This window comes from Crassostrea angulata, chromosome 4 (assembly GCF_025612915.1).
Source record: "Crassostrea angulata isolate pt1a10 chromosome 4, ASM2561291v2, whole genome shotgun sequence".
Classification (NCBI taxonomy): Eukaryota; Metazoa; Mollusca; class Bivalvia; order Ostreida; family Ostreidae; genus Magallana; species Magallana angulata.
In genome coordinates, this window is record NC_069114.1 from 9,608,968 (window position 1) to 9,631,857 (window position 22,890).

Below are 22,890 nucleotides of genomic sequence, written 5' to 3' on the forward strand. Positions count from 1 at the left end.
ATGTGTTATGACATTTAATGTAATAGTCTTAAACACGAACATCCCAGGCAGCTTTTAAAAGTATAAACCCAATCTGTTTCAAAAACTAAAAGTTTATAATCTTCCTAAATGTCGAACCATTTTTTTTTACTTCACTCTTTTAAGAAACACATTTCAGTTGTATTACCTTAAAAATCTTTAAAAAAATTTATAGAAGTTCTTTAATTAATAAATGTCACGTTACTGAATTAATAAGACGGTCCTGATTTGCATTTTTTCGACTACCAAATAATGCACGATAAAGTCAGTGGGGCGCTTCAAAGAATGTTCTTATCATGGAGAGACTGAAGTATAGGCCTGTCATATTATAAGGAAAATTCAAAGAAAAACTTCAAGCCACTAAAAAGGACAGACTGCCATAGATTTTTTTCTGTGTCGGATTTAGCTTGAAACATTCTTTTTTTTTTTTTGGATTTTCAATTCAGAAAAAAATAATCTGAGAGCGGAATGAGTGATTAATTAACTCTGCAGTGAGGAGTTTAAAGACACGTCTGTTTTCTCCTGCTTTCTCGGGATTATTATTATTTTTTGTCCCTGTGGACAAAATGGGCACGCCCGAGGATCAGTCAGCTCCACCATGGACGCTGTTTTTCGATGGGCCTCTGTACAAGAAGTATGTGGAATATATGAAAAACCATGACCTATCCAAGGTAGGTCCAATGAGCCATTCAACGTGTAAAAATATAATATATGAATATATGTACAGAGAGAGAGAGAGAGAGAGAGAGAGAGAGAGAGAGAGAGAGAGAGAGAGAGAGAGAGAATCAGAGAGAGAGAGAGAATCAGAGAGAGAGTCAGAGAGAGAGAGAGAGAGAGACCAGAGAGAGAGAGAGACCAGAGAGAGAAAGAGAGACCAGAGAGACCAGAGAGAGAGAGAGAGAGAGAGAGAGAGAGACCAGAGAGACCAGAGAGAGAGAGAGAGAGAGAGAGACCAGAGAGAGAGAGAGAGAGAGAGAGAGAGAGAGAGACCAGAGAGAGACCAGAGAGAGAGAGAGAGAGACCAGAGAGAGAGAGAGAGAGAGAGAGAGACCAGAGAGAGAGAGAGAGAGAGAGAGAGAGTCATAGAGAGAGAGAGACCAGAGAGAGAGAGAGAGAGAGAGAGAGAGAGAGAGAGAGAGAGAGAGAGACCAGAGAGAGAGAGAGAGAGAGAGAGAGACCAGAGAGAGAGAGAGAGAGAGAGAGAGAGAGAGAGAGAGTTTTGTATGTAATAGAATACACGCCCATCGTTAAATGTTAATTACTTGCTTATGTTTAATTCAGGGAAGGTATTAAAACAACTGGATTGTGGCAACTCTTTTTTCATGGTGGTGATTTTAAAGAAACGATAGCATTGAAAGCTAATTCAGTCTAGCATTATATAACAATGAGTTGTGTGGGGGAAAATCACGTTTGTAAAAGACTGACGACTTTTGTTTTTATATTGATACAGTACACTTTTACCATTCTTATTTTACCTTGCATTTAATGCATGTATTTCTCTTGTTAAAAGTTACATAACAGTTTATATTATAAATTTGATACGATTTCTGAACATACTCAAGTCATTTGAAGGTTTAATGCTGAATATTATTTATCGGTTTTATTATTGATTGAAATAGCAATAATTTCTTAAACTGGCTATGCATGTTTCTCTTGACTTAAACTCCTACCCCCAAGGTACCCCTAAATAATAGCATATATACAATGTTAATATTTCATATCCAGCATTTTTTTTATTCATGAATATTAATCGTCTCGTATCTCCAAAACACACATTCTAGGTATATGTTTTACTTTGCGTAATATTTGTAGTCATACAGATTAATGGCCTCAATTTTACGCGTAATTAATGTTTCTCATTAATTAAGAGGAGTTGTAAAAGTGCATAAATGAATAGAATCTTGTATTAAATTCCACAACAGACACTCGTTTTGTGTATACACCTTTATAAACAGATAAAATTACATTTTTTAACTTAGGAACGTTCATGTGCATTTAGACTTTCACTTCAAAGAGTTAAAATCTACAGCCCAGTTATAACTTGTAACACGTATGACTTTCAGAATTCAAGAAGGCTAAGGTGGAAGAATAAAAATGACTGATGACTGATAGCTTTCGAAAACACAATCAATAATCTTGATTGATGTAAAACTAAATATTTACAGGTACTTCGATTACCATAATTTTTCACAGGAAGGTTTGTAGGATTGGCGAACTGCGTTATGGAATACATTTATTATCTTGTTTCAAAGCTGCAGTTCTCACTTCACATTAATTTTACCGACCATTCACCTCATCAACACTGCGATTTATTTCTTTTATCACTATCCACCCCATCGTTATAATTTATTTAGGCTACCACTACCCTCCCCACCGCTACGATATATCACTGCTTGGTTTATCCCCCAATTAATATGATTTATCTTAGCTAGAGCTATCCAAACACCATCATCCCCATAGTCACTAGTATCCTCCCCACCATGACAATTTATTTCAATTACCACGATTTCCTCACCATTACCAGTCATTTTAATTACTTCTATCATTCCCATCAATTCAATTAAACTAAGTTACCACAATCTTCATCGCCATTACAATTTATCTAAGTTACCACTATCATCCCCACCATTACACTTTATCTCATATGCAACTATCCTCTCAACCATCATGATTTACCCCAATCACCATGGTCCTCCCAACCATTACAAAACCAGTTTCCACTGTCCTCCCCACCATTACAAATTATCCAAATTACCACTATCATCACCACAACTACAATTTATTTAAACAAATATCTTCCCAATCATCATAATGTACCCCAATCACCACTACCCTCGCCACCATTACAGTTAATCCCAGTTTCCACTATCCTCCTAACCATTACAATTAATCCTAGTTACCAGTATTATCCCTACCATTACGATTTATTTCAGTAACCACTATTCTCCCAACCATTACAATTTATCTCAATTGACACAATCCTCCCCACCATTAAAATTTAACTCAGTTTCCACAATCTTCCCCATTATTAGAATTTATCTCAGTTACCACTATCCTTTAAAGAATCCAAATCAAAACTATCACAAATTTGTAATAACCACAAGATTTCACCAACAGCATTAATTAAAACAATTATCAACAACAATTACCCTTTCATAACTAAAGCACATTTAAATGTGCTCCAACTTCATCAAAATGCAATGCATCATTGCAATCTTACCTCAAATATATAAATGCAATACAAAACTATTGATATAGTTACCACTACCACCCAAACCATTTCAAGTTCAAGTTCAAGTTCAAGTTCAGTTTATTCACTCAGACCAAATAATTTGGTACAAGAGGAACATATATATAATACATACAAATACAAATCGTCAGAGGTACAGACAAACAGGTACATTTTCATACAGGGAAAAAATATAAATAAAAAAGAACAGACTATAGAATCACTACTTATATTAGATTTTAGTATAAAGGATCATAATAGGAAAACAACTAAGAGGAGCAGACAGCATCAAAAATTTTTGAAATAAATACACATAATTTTCTTAGCGATTTACAATTGTAATTAGTCATGAGTTCAGAAAACTTAAAAAAATTTGGTCTTTTCCAATATTTTGTGTTTATGTATTTTTTCCTTATTTCTTCTAGTGCCGAACATTCTAAAATATAATGAAATTCATCTCCAATAAGACCTTTATTACACAAAAGACATAACCTCTCATTCAAAGGAATGTTATACCATCTGCCTGTCTCTACAGGAAAACGATGGTTTGATGTACGAAATTTAATGAATTTTTTTCTTAGTTTTACAGGTAAAATATCAAGATACTTCTCAAAGCCAAAATATGGTTTTAAAATTTTATACACTTGACCTCTGGAAGAACAATTTATATCATTTGACCATATTTGCATAAATTGGTCTTTTAATCTTTGGTTTACAGTAGCAGATAACCATTCTATATTGACAAAATTATGGTTCTGCCAGACATATTGTAGCCCGCACATGTTCAAAATTCTTTGAATACAATCAATCCATGGGCTTTTACAATCGCTATTAAAATGTTGTGAAAATAAATATCTGTACACTGTATATACAATTTTGTTCTCGGGGCTTATTAGCATTTTCCCCCAATATGTAATTATTCTTGTATAACGGGTAGCGCCCTGTTTCTCCATATATCATAAAATTCGGTGTTGTGCTTCTTAAATTAAGTACTGTTTTCAAAAATTTCAGATGTACACGTTCAATAATATCTAGATTTTCAAAGCCCCAAATTTCGCAGCCGTACAATAAAACTGGTAAAACAACCTTATCAAACAAATCAAATTGACAATTTACTGGTAAATTAAAATTTCTAATTTTTCTTATAACACCATACATAGCCTTTTGAGCCTGTTCACACAAATGCTTTCTTGCTTTAATAAATGAACCAGTTCTTGACAGAACGATACCCAGGTATTTGAATTATTTAACATTTTCAATAACTTCTCCTTTATAATAAAAAAGCTTTTTCGATGTTGGACCTTTGGAGAAAACCATTATTTTTGTTTTATTAACATTGACATTAAGTTTCCATTGAGTACAATAACTATAAAATTCGTTGAGGGCGTTTTGAAGGTCTTCTGTCGATTCCGCCATTATGACGGTATCGTCAGCGTAAAATAAAATAAGTAGTTTCAAATGTAATAATAACTCGTTTTCGATTTCATTACTAATGCTTTGTAAACCTACAATATTTTTTTCCAAAAGAAAGTTTTCTAAGTCATTAATGTACAAAGAAAATAAGAAAGGGGAAAGGTTTTCTCCTTGTCTAACACCTACATTACATTCAAAAAAATTAGAAGCAATACCATTTAATTTTACTAGTGACTTTATACCCATGTACATGTTTTTAATATATCTAAAGCATTTCCCGTTAATTCCATTCAAAATAAGTTTACTCCACAGGCCGGTCCTCCATACAGTATCAAACGCCTGTTTAAAATCGATGAAAGCACAAAATAATTTCTTTTTTCTTTTCATGAAAATATCACAGAGAAATTGTAGTGTCAAAATATGATCTAAAGTTGAGTAGTTTTTTCTAAACCCGGCTTGGTTTTCATAAATAAGATTTGTCTCAGTGGCGTATGCTTCCAGACGATTGGCCAAAATACTAGTGAAAAGTTTACCTAGACAACTTAAAAGAGATATCGGGCGGTAATTTTCCGGCTGAGTAGGATCCCCCTTATTTTTATAAATTGGTTTGATAATACCGATTAGCCACTCATCTGGAACGAACCCACTACAGAAAATAATATTAAAAAACTTCTTATACACTGGTAGAAAAATAGACAGAGTAGATGAAATGTGTTCATTTACAATAAGATCATACCCAGCGGCTTTACTATTTTTAAGTTTCTTAACTGCCGCAACAATTTCTTCATCAGAAATTTCACCGTTAAGAATATCGTCATACATACATGTACCAATAAAATCAGGGTTATCAATATTAGATTCACCGTTCTCACAGCCCTCATTCATATCCTTTAAAAATTGAAACATATCGTCAATGCTAACAGCACATTTTTCATCCCGTCTTGAACCATGTAAAATTTTCCAGTAGTCTTTCGGGTTAGTAGAACGCAAGTTGACAAGTTTCTTAGTAATGGTTTTCTTATAATCTTTGATACAACCATCCATTGTTCTCTTGTATTGCTTACTTAGTACCTTCAGATTTTCTTTATTATCTGTTGAATTATTTCTATTATATAGTCGTTTTGCTAAATGATATTTCCTTCTTGCTGTTCTACAAACCCGATTAAACCACGGCTTACTACTTTTTTCGTTACTAAAATTATCTACGTGTTTACTCATGCCGAACGTTTCTCTGGCTGTGTTGACAAATACAGTGCATATATCTTTTGCTATTTTGGAAATGTTATCTTTACAAATATTATCGATACAAGAGGAAAGAACGTTAAGTTCATTTTCAATTTCACACACCGCAGACATCTGAATATTATTGCGAAAATCGTCTGCTTTGTCCGCACACCAGAGTTTCACGCTTGGTTGGTTTTTACCTGGAATGTTATTTTTAGCGTCATTAATACAAATGGAAAATGAGAAAGAAATTGGATTGTGGACATCCGAGAACAAGTCGCAAAAATTTTTAATATTAAAGGATTCTACAATTGCAAAGAAATTGGCACTGGCTAAAACATAATCCACAGTGCTACTATCTTTACAGGTGGTACCACCAATATTCTTATCGTTACCAACTCTGCTATTCATAATATAAATATCATTATTCTTACAGAATTCAACCAGTTTGTAACCAAAGTTATTTATAGTATGGTCTCGTACAATTCTATCTAAAGGAATCTGATAATTATCAAAAATAATAGAGCGGGTTGCGACCTCTGATTGAATTTCACAATGAGTTACGTGTGCTAAAAAATCATCAGGAGTATAATAGTCCTGCATTTTACCAACCCTGGCGTTGAAGTCGCCAAACAAACATAAATATTTACAGTTACTTTCTACGTTAATTATCTCTTGTTCAATTTCTGAGAAACAATCTGGGGAGGAGTATCTGCTTCCCTCAGGTGGAATGTACACTAACCCACATACAGCATCTTCACTTATATTTAACAATGTTTTGCTTAATTTAAACAAGAAAATAAATTTACAATCGGTTTCCAATACTTTTATGTATTTAACAATAGTATCTTTAAAAGCTAGAATTAAACCACCAGAACGTCTGTTAGAAAGTTTGTGTCTATTTTTCATGTAAGTGACGTAACCGGGTATTTGAATATTGTCCGAATCATCAGTTTTTGTTTCAGATAGTCCAATGATATCATAGTTTGCAATAAAATCACAAAATTCGGGGTAATTTAGTTTTTGTTTGACACCGCATACGTTAAGCGAGAGAAATTTCAGAGACGTGTAGCTGTTTGTTCGCGAGAGTTGTTCTCCTGCGTCTCCCTATCCAATTCGGTCGGGGGTTGATCCTTGACGTTGTCGTTTAAAAGCCTGTCGGTTGTCTTTGGTCGGGTTTTGCGGGGTGTGTTGTCGCTCGGTTGTTTGATTGCTGGCAGATCGCGTCTGAGCTGGCGTGGGCGTTGGAAATGCTCTCGGAGCGGATCCTATAGGAGGGATATATTCCTGTCCGTCAATGTAAAGCACGTCCCGGACCAGTTTTACTTTCTTGTGGTCTTTCTTTGCCTGGCGGAGGACGGGATATAGCTTCCTTCTCTTTTCCTCAATTTCAGGGGGAAATTGTTCGTTTACCCAAACGTTGGATTTGTGGAGCTTCTGGGGGGCACGTGTACGGATTAATTCTCTATCCTTAAAATAGGTAAATTTGGCAACAATATTTCTGGGATGGGAACTGTACTCCTTCCATTTACCCATTCTATGGACCCTTTCGAATGGGACTTCGTAATCCAGTTTATACTTTTTTTGGATAAATTCTTGTAGGACAGCTTCGGTGTCTTCATGTCTCTCCTCCGGGATTCCAGAAAATATCAGATTGTCGCGCATTGAACGAGCCTTTAGGTCTGTAACAGAGTTTTGTAGACTTTCATTAGCTTCTTTTATTGACACCAGATCCTTTTCCATGATTCTTTGGCTCTGAATACACTTGTCTGTGAGTGTCTTATTATCAGTCATCAGTTTTGTGTTTCTTTCTGTTGATTCTTTTACATTATCGAAAACGTCTCCAAGGGATGTCATGTTTCTGTCAAAATCCGTCATATCTTTTTTCACCTTAACGATCTCTTCATCTAAAATACCTACTCGGCAATTTAAAGAATTTACTGAGGCTTGGAGCTCATTGAATGATGCCATTTTCTGTTCAATTGCAAATAATCTAGAGTTGAGAGAGTCACTTTTAAGTTCTATATTTGCGAGTTTTGAGTTCATTTGGGTTAATAGAAAGTGTATAGATGACAAGGTGATTTGCTTCTCGTGACTGACGTTTTCGCTGTCATTCGCTAATTCACTCTGGCCATATAATATCGAACGACTCTCTGAAAGTATTGCAGATGTTTCACTCATATTGATTGTTGACTTTACTTTTAGTATATCAGTCACGTTCCAAACACAATAATAACACGAGATACTACACACTACACAGGTGTTCCACACAGGTGCTCCATATTGTTTGATACAGGTGAGTTGAGCTCACGATATCAGTCACAGACCGTTCAAAAATATTTTTCAAAGTTAGCATTTTAACGGGGTTTAACCCCCAAAACACACAGTCTTATGTTGGGAAGTTGTATATTCAATTTCTAGAACAGAAAGTTTTAAAACTTTCGATAAAATATAAATAAATCTTCAAAATCACCGGAGCTCGCTTGGAAGGCGACTTACCGATTCGCTGACCTCTGACCTCTCTGACCTCTGACCATTTCAAAACCATTATCATTAGCGCAACCTTATCAATATCGTTGTATATTAAATTATTGTATAAGCACAACCATGTACAACTTCATTAATTTGTTACAATTTTATCCTAACAACTGTCACAATTGCTCCCCTGTTTCTAGTACATAGTATATACTTTTACAACGATGAATAGTTATTTTACAACATTGTACCATCTGATCAAAATCAGTGTCACCAAGCACTCTATTCACTATTATTTAAGGAATGAATTCAATATTTATTTGTTTTATATACGCTATAAAATGGTTTGGGGCAATTTACGCTTTATAAACCGCGAAGTGGTTTATAAAAAAGCGTAAACTGTTTCAAACCATTTTATATCGTATAAAACTATTAAATATTGAATTCATTACTTATAATTTAATTTTTTTTACTCTTCATTGTAGAAAAAACGGTCATTTGACCTTTAAAATGACGTAAAATTGTACAAAATTCAAACGTAATGTCAGGCGTATTGATACGTTTTTGACGTTAGTCTTACTATGACGTAAGCAACATTCTTTATACGATATAAAATAATTTTTTAGTCAATCAGAAAGCGCGTTACTACCAGAATTAAATTATTCCCTCTTAAACATCAATACTAAGCAATCACATCAGCATCATAAAATCTTTATACCAAATCTCGCTTCAATCACGTTCATGAAACAATTACATCACCATTACATCTACCACCATTATACATGTGCCATTATTATAACCATTATATCACCCCCAGTGTCACGAAATCTATTACATGTACCATCAAACTAGCACAATTCCGTCTATGATACTTAATCTACCACTATTTATCCTCCATTGCCATTAATTCTTCCATGAGTTCCACAAGAAAAACACCTTTCTAACCATCTAATCGTGAAGTGCATGTACAGAATAACGAACAAATTGCTAAGGATTTTTCCTGTGTGAGAATTTGTCAATAGTTTGAAGCAACTTTTACGTTAACAAGATTTACCGGTCTCTGCTTTGCTTGGTTTGCCTGAAATAGCAATGTTGACGTAAAATTATACAATATTGAAATTTTCAGAACTAGGAAATAACCACTTTACAGACAGTTTTCAAGATGACGTCATTTATTGTTACAGATGGATAGAAACGGGGTGATCAGCAACAAAAACTCGCCACTGACTGATCCGCCAATGCTTAGCAACGAAACCAACTGGATCCCACCACAAGAAAATGGGAGCCCCAGTTTCGGTGACCATCTATACGACAACGAAAAATCAATCCCTTGGAACTCCCCACCACCTTACGCGACGATTGGCGCCCAGTCAACCACCTCGGACACCAATGCGCTGACCGCAGAGGAACAGAAGCGCCGCAGTAGACAAACCATCGGGGTGGTGTTCTTTGGGATTCTCCTGATCGGAGCCGCTGCAGCCGCCACCGCATTGATCATCCACTACGTGTTTATAACAGGTCTTTATATCTTTTGATATCCGGCGCATGCGAGAAGAATTCGTTGATAAATCTGCAATTTTATAGAAAAAAATGTCTTCAAAATAACATTTAAGGAGGCTGGGTTCTATATTAACATTAAGATATGTAATTGTTCATATACTTCATATATTTAGTAAAGAAAAAATCCAAATATTTTAGCTTCGTCTAAAAGCTTAAAATGCCTTAGCTATCTGGCCCTCTTCAGAGGTGAAACATTCATGCCAAGTATTTAATTACCATTATTGAATCATAATTCACATTGTGGTGTCATGGAGGGGATGTAAGATTTTTTTTACGTACAAATTCCTAAAACCTTGTATTGTACGTCAGTAGTTACGTTCAAATGTGTTATATTCATAATCTCTATAAAGAAAGTTTAGCTCACTAAAAATCTATAGATTTTCTAAGAATTAATACGCATGCTAAATTTTAAAAAAATTTCATTACCCAACTAATTCGAGTAGGTAAAGTCAAAATTCCGCTTAACAAAAGTTATCAGCGTATCTTAATCGTTTCTAGAAGTCAAGTAAAATGATACTAGGAGTAATGAAAAGTTTCTTTGAATTTCAAAACATTTCATAATGTTTCTATGGTGTTAATTAACAGGTCTATGTAGGGCTAAGAAAGTGATGAAAATAAAATCACAAACACTGTCTCGACATGATTTTCTATACTGTATACAGGGAAATATTCGCCCCGTTTTATTCTCGTCCCTTTCGCCCTCGTTGTCAGTGAGATTGAGATTGGTCGAATTTCAGTGCTTCAATTTATCTGTCTTTAAACACAACTGCTTCTTAGCGAATTCAAGACGAGATGAAACTGTTTGCAAGTGTAGAAGGACGAAAATTAAACGGGACGAAAATAACTCTATTTACAGTATATTGAGTAAGGACCAATAAATGTAAGCAGCAAAAATAAACGTCAAAAATGCTAGTGTATCACGTGCAAATAACTTACATGTAAAGGATAGTCTATACATGAGTGATTGCTGGTTATTTTTGTGATCACATTTATCATTCAAACATGCAATTGCATAACATTTTGAATTTTAATTACATGTAAATTTGTTTGAGATTCTCCTGGATCTTTTTTGGGCAATTACCTTGCTACTTGAAAGGAATTAAGCAAAATTTTGAAAGATTAAAAAAACCCCGATTTTTTTGGTAATTTTAACCAACGATCTTTGTGATTGTTTTAAACTCTGTCCGTCAAACTTAAGGAAAATTCAGAAAATAAATCAAAGACTGTTATATTATAGTTGCACTTTATATTACAGCCTGACACCTAAGAACATAATCTTAAAATAGACTAGAATAGTCAAAATTAGTATCAAAAGTAGAGGGAACTGTTTATTCTTCACGAGTCTTTGAAATCCAAAATTAATATTAAAATCATATTTAACATAAGTCTATTTCACATTCATGTTTATCTTGCCCAATGGGACCTCATAATTGCTGGTGTGATGGGAGTGAATTAAATTTAAATTCATATATATGTTTTATTTACAGATCATGAAAGAATCACAGAGCACAAGCTGAACCTTATCAGTAACAACACACGGACAGATTTAAGTAGGTTTCAAGTTCAAGGACGTTAAACAAGCCAAAGATCTCTGTTCTCCACCCCCTCAATTAAATACAGCATGTTGTCCCTGAAAAGTGATTTTTTGTACGTAGTTAACGATATTAAGTTGATTTCACATAAATTTTGCCCTGTGTATGCAAAATATTGTTAACAATCTTTTATTCGCGTGCGAGATCGAAGTATTAGCAAGATTTACGAGAACCTCTTCGCGAATCTTTCCGCGAGCTAGTCTTAGGCGTATGGGTGTTTGAACCAGTTTATCTCCGGTAAATCGCGAAATAAAGTCGTCGCCAATAAAAGTTGGTTTACAGTAAACCATCATGCTGATTTGATGGCGAGTAAACATCAAAACAGATTGAAATAATACGCACATGTTATGATTTAACGTACCAAACTATTTTTAATACTTTTATCTCGTTTAAAAATAAATTTCCGTCAAACATTTTTTGGCTGATTTCATGACTGGTATTATTTATGGTGCTTAGTAATAAAAATTGGACTAAACAGTATCAATTATAAATAAAACGCAATATTCATTTTTTAACAAATAATCATCATTCATTTTGCAGTCGAAGAGAACAAGGACAATATTTCATTAGATGATTTATCAAACATTGGACAAAATATTACCACACTGTCGCCAAAGGAAACAGGAGGAGACGACACCGGAAATGACGTAAAATTGGATGTGTTCGATCCCGAGACATTTTCGGTTCCCAGTTCAACAACACTTTCGTCTGCGGTGGGTGAGAAGAGTCCCGGATTGTTGCCCAATGCCACCACAGTGACTGAGGCTACGGAACCACCTCCAAGTAAGATGATTTTCGAAGAATTTATTGTACTATAAATTCCAGATTAATCGCGAGGAATTTATATCTGCGTAAAATCGCGAGAAGCACCCTTCACAGATTCTAAAACCTCGCCATTACTTTCTGGGAGTTGAGAACCTATAAGAAATATGGATAAATGTTTCGCGTTAGGTAGCAAGGGACAGTTTTGAATTAAGTACCCATCAATATTTTTGTAAAATTGAGAGTTGCTGTACTTGAAGGCTTATGAGTGTTGCTAAAATTCATGAAATGATTTTTAATGATTATCATTAGTTAGAGGGGTGTCTCTTGTTGAAATTGATATGCAATATGTAGGCCCCTTATGTTAGGTACATGAGAATCAGAAGTAAAATGCGAAACCTGCGGCTTTGACTGTTGTGCTGACTTTACACAGTGAAATTGCAAGTTACAGACGGGAGGTAAAATAACACGAAAAGTAGGTGGATGGGACATTGTAAACTATACACCGGTAAGTTTCTGACATGTGAGCTAGTGCAGCATGCACGCGGTAGGGAAGGTCAACCCTCTGCAGGGAATTAGCTGGGGGAGGTCTAAAAAGCTGAAAAATCATAAAAAATTAGCAAAATATGAAAGGGTCAAAATCTCATAAAAACCAGTAGGTAGAGAATTTTACAGGTTTTGACTAGCAATTTTCTTCAGAAATTGGTGATTGGCCTTATAAAGAGTGAATTAAAGGTATTTGTGCTGAATGGGAACTGAGGAAATTCTAGTTACAGAGTTCCGAAGACATGCATCCCTTGGCTACAATGAATTGGATAAAAAAAACTGTCCCCTGCCACCTTAGCGATTTTATATTCTCGCGATTTGATACAAAACAGCAGGATTGTGGAATTAAGTACTTGCGTAATATAAGGAATTTACAGTTTTTTGGTGTATGGATCAATTTTGTATAGATAATCGGCAATAATATCGATTTCATAAAGCATGGGTAAAAGTGCACGTCTTTCTGCCATAATAAACGGAAATATCGCTATCATTTTGTACTGTCTGTTAGTAGGAAAAAATGATTTATAAATTAAAAAAATATATATTTTTGTGTTAAATTTCAAGCTAGCTGATAAAAGGGTATATTGTAACATGATTATTAAATTAAACTTAAAGCGAGATTTAATCACCAACTAAAAAGAATTAAGTTTAATAAATTAATATGACGGAAGACTTAGTTTGAAGAGGTATTACTGTTCCTTATCAAGTAAGAGGGGGGATGCAAACATTTTTTTTTTGGTTGATTATATCATTGATTGCAAATATCAATGAAGCGACCATTTCCTAGGATTATCTATCTTTGGACAAAGACCGTTTTAATAAATAAAAACGTTATTTGAAGTAAAATTAAATCAATAATTAAACAAAATTCAGGTGATTTTACCGTTCTATGATGCTAGTTCTGATTTAGTTAATTAAACGCGCCATTTCGAGTATAATTTTATGAACAAATTGTTGATCAGCTAACCTACCTAAAAAGATATTTGTTGCTGCATGATTTTCGTAATTACTAATACACTAATTAACAGTGCTGTCATCGATTTTTCTTTAGGTTAGGCATCATAGAAAAGAAAACCTTAATTTGAACCACCAGACCTAAAGGAAAATCGTCTGCTGCATGTCGCCGCGTCATCATTCCCATGCTGCTTATGCCATCGTTGTTTTTTGTGAACGTTTCAAAAAATTTTAATGACACTAATCAGATTATGTTCAAATTATATTTAAAGTAATCCTATTTTACATATCATTGGCGATTTATATTTCAAAATGCATGTTGGATACGATTTTAATCATATCATTTAATGGAAATAAACTGCAGAATTAAATTACTGATGCATATAGTACTTTGAGAGAGAGAGAGAGAGAGAGAGAGAGAGAGAGAGAGAGAGAGAGAGAGAGAGAGAGAGAGAGTTGTTCTTGTTTGCACCTACCATGTATATCAAATATCAAACTTTCAGAAATGAGATACATGTAAATGTACAGTACTCACCACCACTTTGTTATAGATGAGTACCTTTTGTTCTACTAAAACTAACCTGAACCTTATTTCATATCCATTCTGAACATATACATATATTGTTGCTCGTGCATCGTTTAACTTTTTCGTAAGAAACACAAAGCCAATCATACCACACAAAATTGTGGCGACCTTCTTTGAAAAAAAAATTCAAATCTTTATTCGCAATAAGCGGTCATAATGATTTGAGACAAGAAGATTTTTCTTCTTTGTCGTAGGTTATTGACGATCAGACGATAATTAATATTATCAATAATTTTCCTTTTTTTAATTGTCAGAAAAAAAAGTTTATAAAATAATATTGTTATAAAATTGTACTATAATTAAACTGTATTCTAGCATATACCATCGATAAATATTATGTATTAAGGATGTTGATTACTCACAGTTTGAGTTCTGAAATTCGGATTGTTATAAAGTTTAATGTCATGAGGAAATGTTTTGACATACCATTCGATGTCTTAACTGTATGAAAAAAAAATTGGGCTTTCAACAAAACAGAGGAAATTCGGACTAAACTTTTCAGATTTTATTTTTCATTGATTTTTTGGGCAGTACTATAATATCAAAAGTTCAGGTTTTATTTGTTAGTCAACATACTTTTGCATATTTTCTGTTGGTTTTTTGTCACTTTTTCATTATCAAGATAAAACGTTTGCCACATACTACCAAGTATCGCAAAATGCTGAAAAACAATGAACCACACAATATCTTAATTCATGATCATTGACCTCATTTACTAGTAAATTTTATGCCAGCAGAATAAGGACAATATAGTAAGTTCAATACTATAAATATTTGAGAATTTGATGTATCATCATTCAGTTTTTTGATAAATTGAATAAAAAATTGGTAGGGATTTAAAAACTAATAGAGGAAATTCGGACTGAAATATTCATAAATAGTGTCAATAAAACTTAATGATTGATATCTTTTTTTTAGTGCCAGTGCCATTCATAAACTGTTTTTGAAACTCATTTTTAAAAGAGTTTAGTAATTTGTATTATTTACAATTTAGAAAATCCAAATCTTAATAAGATTTTTCTTAAAATTTCAATTAAATATTCAATGGTTATTAACTCAAAAAAGAGGTCAGTGACCTACTTTTTTGAAAATGAAAGATAACACTACAATTAAAGGTCTTTGAGGCATAACAAATTGCTTTTCATGATCATCAGTGTGATTTTCTTTTTTATCCTGAGTAAACGTTATCCTTAATGCATTACATACAATTTGTTATCGAACTTTATTCTTCCGTTTTTTGAGTAGAACCTGTGGTGTTTCCGGATTACACGTATGAGATAGGGCAAGTAGCAAAAATGCGCTGCAAGGTCAACCGTATGCGGATGTGGGACAGTATAACTATTAACGGGACCAAAGACATTCCGGAATTAGACAAACCATTTCATTTTATGCTGTTAAGTAACAACGAAACCTGCCTTAATACCAACGACAGTCGTATAACATCAGAAGTAACCATCAAGCAGACCCGGAGCCCGTCAGCCAAGTACGATGACATCGAAGTGCTGATCCACTTCAGTGAGGTTGAGTGCCAAGATATGGGGAGTTACGAGTGTTGGGTAGACGGACCAACGATTTACAAAGTGACCAACGCACTGACCGTAAAACGTAAGTCAAACAGCTATTTCTAATATATCAGTCCGATTCTGCCTTCCATGCTTTTGTCCTTAAAATCATTTGTAGTATTACTACGTTGTAAAAGCAACTTGACTTTAAAAACACATCCAGAATAAAATTGTAGCTGATATATTGTATAATCGACGGACAAACAAACAAACGAAAGAACTCACTGGTGGGCTATAACACTTTTTGTAATCAACATTGCAGGATACCCTAAGAGTAAACCGATCTTAGAAATTCCATTCGCAATCATCGAGAACAGGCCCATATCAATCAAAGGCCGCTGGAGTAGCGGATTTCCAGAAAGCTACGGAGAACTGAGTTGGTACATAATTCCTCCAGGTACCGATCGGGAAAACCCCTGGACGGAGGCCAAGAGCACCGTAAATTCTAAAGATTGTGACAACGAGGCTGCCAGCATCATTAACCTGGAACCAACATTGGAGTTGAACGGAACAAAGATAAAGATTCAGCCTCACTTCTTTCCCCAGTACCTAGAAGAGGCCCAGAAATACAAAGTGGAATCTGTGATCCAAGAAATCTTAGTTGTTCCTGGTATGTTAGAGCTTATAGACTTTGCATACCCCCTTTGAATTTGGCTTTCAGAATTATAAACTAGGAACCTTAAAATATTTCAAAGCCAATAAATAATTTTATTATAAGTGTCATTTTTTGTGAATCATTTTGTTTATGTTTTTTTAAAAATTGTTTTTTGATTTGTCAAAAATGCTATTGGAGAACTTTTAAAATTCAAAAATAAATATAGATAATAAAAATAGTTGAATAAAAAATGATTACGTTAAATAAAAAAAAACCAATGTGTGTCCCAATTCTTAAACAAGAACTGCTCGGAATATTTCAAATTATATACATGTATATTGATCAGTAAGTATACAAGACATTTAGAAAGATGATATTTATGCAAATGAAACAAAAATCTTACCTATTGGTGTACAATTTCTTCTTCATTTTCACGAAAAAAATGTGTTCTATATTTCAGCAAACTATTGTGATGGGAAAGAAAAGAACAAGAATCTGGTTCACCCCTACACTTGTAGACTATTCATAACGTGTACAGACAAAATCAACATATACGAGTGTCCAAAAGAGACCACGTGTTTTGATGAGAAGATCGGAAGTTGTGAATAAGCAAGTGCATACTATCTGGAAGTTGTAATTGTATCTATAACACTAAAAACTAAAGGCGACCCAATCCTATTAATTCCAATCTTTTAATCTTTTAAAGATACTCGGACTCGATTTGAGCTCAAATTTTATTTTTCAAATATTAATGTTTAGAATGGTTGATATGGGTACTTTTAATGCTTTGTTATGGTTTACATATGTGTTTTATTGGAAAAAGTCTAATTCACATGTTTTTTTTTCTGTTCATGATATTATTTATGAACACATTGAATCTGTTTACCTTGTTTGCCACGAGTCATTTGGTGAAAAAAAATGGTAATTCCATACTTTACATTATTTGTAAACAAATATAAGACTCGAGCTTTGTTTACATAACAATTATTTCTTTCCTCCGTATCTCTCTTATAACTTGACTTTTAACATTCAAATTTTGGTCAATCATTCAAAATGAGCAAGTAAACCATTTTATGCATAAAAAAAAGAAAAAGAAAATTTTGATGTAAAATCGTGTCCAAGTCTTTTGAAAGTTTTAAGTACATGTATAGTCTAGCAAAATACGTGTATTTTCGTATTGACATTTTTGCGACACTTTCTGTGCTTTTGTTCGAAAGTTGACGATTTGTTGTCAGCATTGCAAAAATAATTGCGATATAAAGATAATTCTGTGTAGAATTTAAGTACATGTAGTCATTATAGCATAATACCATATGTCAAAGAGACAAATGTTAGCAGAAACACCGTTATTCAAGAACAGACAATATCAAAGAATAAGTAAACGCCGCTATCCAATAACTGTAAGCACGTACAACAACTCCAAAATGCATCAAATCAAATCCATTTCATGATGGCACCTTGTTAACAATTCATAAAGCTTTGCGTTTGTTTAAATTACGTTTGGACAAATGTTGATTTCCCGTATTCAGGAAAGCGGGACGCAGTGTATATGAAGTCATAGTTCATTTAGAGAGATTTTGTGAATTACTTTGTATTTTGTGTCTGCATGGACTGTATTTTCATGAATAAGTGATGTAGTTTTTCAAATCGTAATTGTTTACATGTATATTAGATCGTTCAAACTACAATTGCTTTGTTTTTAGCTCACCTGAGCTGAAAGCTCAAGTGAGCTATTCTGATCACATTTTGTCCGTCGTCCGTCTGTAAAACTTTTTCACATTTTGAACTTCTTCTCTAAAACCGCTTTGCCAATTTCAACCAAATTCGGCAGAAAGCATCCTTATGGGAAGGCAACTATAAATTGCAGAAATAAAAGACCTATTTTTTTTCAAAGCGGAGAAAACCTCGAATCTGTAGAAAAGGGGGGTGCATTTTAAAAAATAATCTTCTCAAGAACTACTGAGTCCAGTTCAATTAAAGTTAGCATAAATAAACCTAATGGAAAGGAAAATATAAATTGCAAATATTATGGGCTAATTCTGTTTCAAATCTGAGTAATTACGAAAATAATAATAAAGGAAAGGCGTGTTTCAATCAGGTTATAGCTTTTGGTTCGGCATCCATGAGTCTTGGTAAAATGGGTAGGCAAGACTGGGCATGGGCAAACCAAAAGATTGACAGTTATTAATCTGCCAATCTCATTAAAATTTCAGGATATTTGACGGAGCAGTATATTTGTATTCGCTGTAAATATTGCTGCAAAATAATGCGTATTTGGAATTAACGATTGCCGATCTGCCCCGGCTTTTATTTTTCCACGGCCTGGGTTTGCTTACCCATTTTACCAAGACTCGTTTAAAATTAGGTTCTTTGTTTAAAGCAGCCATGACATTATACGATAAACGGGTCGATATGACAATGATGGATTTGTTTTGTGCAACAATTCGCGTACGAAGGGAATCTTTGAAACATGCAAAATACATTGGTGCCGATTTTGTGAAGTAAATTGAGGCTGAATATTTCAATGCGTTGACAGTTTTCACATATGACGGTGGTGTTAGCTTGTTCTGATTTTCGTTTCGTTTTCATTATTTATGCTTTATAACCTGGGAACTATCGTCTGTATTTCGTGATTTTTACAAATCAAATCAAATAGAGACTTCGATAAATCAAACAGTTAACTGTTTACCTGCGCAAATTAAGCAAAATCTGATGTATTGAAAAAGTCCTAAAATACAGTTCATTCTCTCGGTAATTCGGTATGATCTTTTGCGTAATTGTAGATTAATACAATAGGTTTTGTTGAGATGCTCGGCATTTTCTCGAGTTTATTCAGTTTAAATAGAGTTTAATATCGCTGACGGAAATATGTAGGTATATACATGTATATGATTCATTTCGAAAAAATAAATTGTGTTTTTTATTTGTTATAGTGCATGTTTCTTGTGTTAAATTGTTTACAATTTCTATTTACTAACCATATTTGAGTGTTAAGCTTCAAATTATAAGCAAGATGCAGAGATTTGCTCACAATTCTATGTTTGTACACAGATCTTAAAAACTAAAGATTAAAAAACTAAAAAACTTGTCAATATTTATTGAGAAAATTGTCAAAGTCTGTTCTTCCAGAAACCAACTTTAACAACCTTTTGTATTGTAAACTTAACCTTTTTGCGTCATTATTACTCCTACTGTACATGTGATCCTACTGTACATGTGATCCTTGACTGTGTTTGTGTACATTTGTATATATATACTGATTTTGATCCTCAAATACCAGTGAACTGGTCTTGAGTGAATAAAAGAATTGAAAATCTCAGGCAATTCTTTTTTTTTTTCCATTTTAAATGCTGAAATACCAAGTTAAAAGTCCTAAGCTGAATGTAATAAACTCATGTGAACAAAATATGACTTAAACCTTGCAGAACTGTGAGCTCTGTATCTTGCTTATAATTCTACGATTGACGCTGAAATTTTGGTTGATCATTAGAAATTCTATATGAATTAGAGTATGGTAAATACTTGTACAAAAAAAATTATAGAATGATATTCTGTATATACCTACTTTCTGGGGCCCCCTCTTTATACAATAAAAAATGTGAAATCTACATCAATTTTGATAGTTTTTTAGACACGAATAAATAAAAACGACATCTTTAAAACAGTTTCCATAGTTCTGACACATTTCTGTTGCGGGGAAAAAGGAATTATCGCTCTTCCTAAGAAAATATTACAGCGGAAGATTATCCTGGTTTGTAGCCATTTGTTATTTTTGAATAAAGATGAAAATAATGGGTGGGCCATAATAAATTAGAGTGATGTGCCTGTCATTACTGTAACATCTATTTTTATAGCTCTTTTACATGGCACGTGACAACATTTTTCATTCCAGTGTATTTATCAATCAAGTGTGAGTAAAGTTATAAAAGTCACACGAGTTTACACGAGGTAAATAACAGTCATTTAATTATAATGGAGAAGAAAAATTAAATTTTTGAATGTTTTTAGTTTGAGGAGCGCATTGGGGTACAATTTTCTTCTTCACATCTATACATGTAGAACTTTTTGAATAAAATACAATAACTATTATATTTTGGTAAAAAAAAATATAATAACTAATAAGTAGTTAGGAAAAAAATGTACCTATATGCTCATATGTTTTGATCGCTTTACAAAGTGGGGGGGGGGGGGGGGCAGAACGAAAATATTAATAGGGAATTGGAAGTTAACAGTGTGCCCCTACCAAATGTTTAGTGTTATATCTTGCGTAGGATTTTCTTATTCTGGGTAAAAATAGTATTTCATGAAGGTACAATGTCAAAGATTACGTGTATGCAAAAATAAGTGTAAAATTCGAATACTTTACAATATTTATTTTTTGTTATTCTACCGAGGACCATATGGCACAATATCTGATGAACGCCCATTGTTTCTCAGGTGAGCGATGTGGCCCCATGGGCCTCTTGTAGAGAATGTTATTACTGCATGAAATCAGTATTGTTCATTATTTCAATGTGTATATATTGCTTAATGTTTTATGTATTTTAACATGTGGAATGTTAATGTAAATGTATAAAGTACATGTACTTGTAATTGTGTTTTACTGTTATGTATTTTGTAAAAAAAAAAACACGTCATTACAAGATTTTCATTTATTAAAAAAATAAATGTTCTATTAATTAATACATTAACAGTCGTAGGTTTATTTTGTAAAGCATGCAGAAACACTTTTTTGAAACAACATTCAAGTAAAACGGATATTTATTTTTACAATGGAAATTAAGACCTAAAAAATGTACATTTTCAATATCAATGAACATTTTAAACGTAAAATTTATGAGAAATTTTGAAGAAGAAAAAATCCATTATTAGAATGAAACAAAGATTCATTTGAATGTGACATTTTCCCATACAGATCTCCCCTCTGCCAAGGATTATCCCTAGACCTTCTACAGGTTCACTGCACACTGAGGGTTTCTTATACCATTGTACTTTTGTGCAGTCAATCTTCGAGTTATCCGCCCATTAGTGTATAGTAATTTAATTTTGCGGTCTTCAAGGTTAATGTTTAAAAAAATTATAGGACTATATGTGATATGGGTCTTTCATGGCCCTATAAAATGAACATTATTAATTTACAGTGTGCTAATCTTTGCTTCCTCTGTCAGATATACATTTGAAATATTTTCATTTTGATTCATAAGCAAACAATTTTTCCAACTATATTTGCATTTTAGCGTAAAAAAGACTTGTTTTCAAACAGTTTTCTTTTACTGAAGACATTGAGCGATTGCTTGAACAATTGTATTATCATATATAGTTCTTTGAAAAAAAGAAACTTAATACATGATTGTGTATATGTTACCATGGGAGGATTTTGGGGGGAGGTTCAATACATGTAAATGCTTTCTGTTTCCCGAAGGGGGGGGGGGGGTTGTCGGCGCGTATGTTTTTCAAAATGTACATGTAAAAGTAACCTGAATTTATTTTAAAATAAGTTATGGTACTCCCTTGGTGTTTCTACCGCGTCTGTTATATATGTGTTTATAACGTTTTAGTGCGTTGTCAGCCAGCGGACACGAACTAAAGGACTGTCGTGTATTACAGGAGATACCTGCATGTAAGTGGGTATGACTATTCTGTTGTGTTTGCAAATATTCGAAGACTCTTTACATGACGTAATATTTACATTGAGTGTATTTATCCCCATTCGATTGAATTGGAAATCTGCAACGTTCAATATTTTTTTTGAATACACATAGCCTATTCATGCGCCATGAGCATAAACTTAAACGTCATCAAGTGTATTGAGTGTATAAATTTATTATTGTAAAATTCAAACTTAACATAACCAATTTGACATGTACAAATGGAAAATACTGAGTAATCGTTAAATAAAATCTAATGCGGTATTCAATTTTTCTGCACCGCTTGGTGAGTTCTAGGACCGACAATATCCAAAAAATTAAGTGCATGCCGTTTTTTCTTATGTTGGAACCATTTTAACGAAAGCTTGGACTTTGGGTAGCAATGTGACGTAGGCCTGTCTATTTCATTGCTGGCCACTCAGCCATGGTTCTTAGAAATTAACAAGATTGTTCTTGCCCTTGAGCTAAGACTACGCAATCGATGCATAAATTCGTTTGAAACCGCGTCATTTTTAGACGGGGTCACGTGACCCCGTCTATTGGTTTACTGTCAGCTGAAGTCTCAAACCGGAAGGCACGCGTAGAACACATGAATTGAGTCTACGCGTAAGAAAATAGTGCAGAAAGTTTTCATGCATTTCAGTAAATATGTATTATAAAAACACGCATTAAATCTTTTAAGTCCTCTTTGATAAACAAAATTCTATTTAGAAAATAAACAAATAG

The 22,890-nt window shown here is 33.6% G+C and overlaps 1 protein-coding gene across 1 annotated transcript; it reads left to right on the forward strand.

Moving 5' to 3' along the window:
• The first annotated feature begins 207 nt into the window (after window positions 1-207).
• LOC128180387 (uncharacterized) lies at window positions 208-21,139 on the forward strand. Its single transcript, XM_052848475.1, has 7 exons — window positions 208-689; window positions 9,544-9,877; window positions 11,407-11,469; window positions 12,052-12,294; window positions 15,605-15,964; window positions 16,184-16,531; window positions 16,977-21,139. The coding sequence occupies exons 1-7, from the start codon at window positions 585-587 to the stop codon at window positions 17,123-17,125; spliced, it is 1,602 nt and encodes a 533-aa protein (XP_052704435.1). The 5' UTR covers window positions 208-584; the 3' UTR covers window positions 17,126-21,139.
• Window positions 21,140-22,890: the final 1,751 nt, after the last annotated feature.

What these genes read in the sequence shown, in the direction of transcription:
- LOC128180387 (XM_052848475.1), top strand. Translation starts at nt 585, where the DNA reads ATGGGCACGCCCGAGGATCAGTCAGCTCCACCATGGACGCTGTTTTTC. An exon ending in GGCTACGGAACCACCTCCAA is followed by an intron (nt 12,295 to 15,604) that starts GTAAGATGATTT and finishes TTTTTTGAGTAG; the next exon opens with AACCTGTGGTGTTTCCGGAT. An exon ending in CAACGCACTGACCGTAAAAC is followed by an intron (nt 15,965 to 16,183) that starts GTAAGTCAAACA and finishes TCAACATTGCAG; the next exon opens with GATACCCTAAGAGTAAACCG.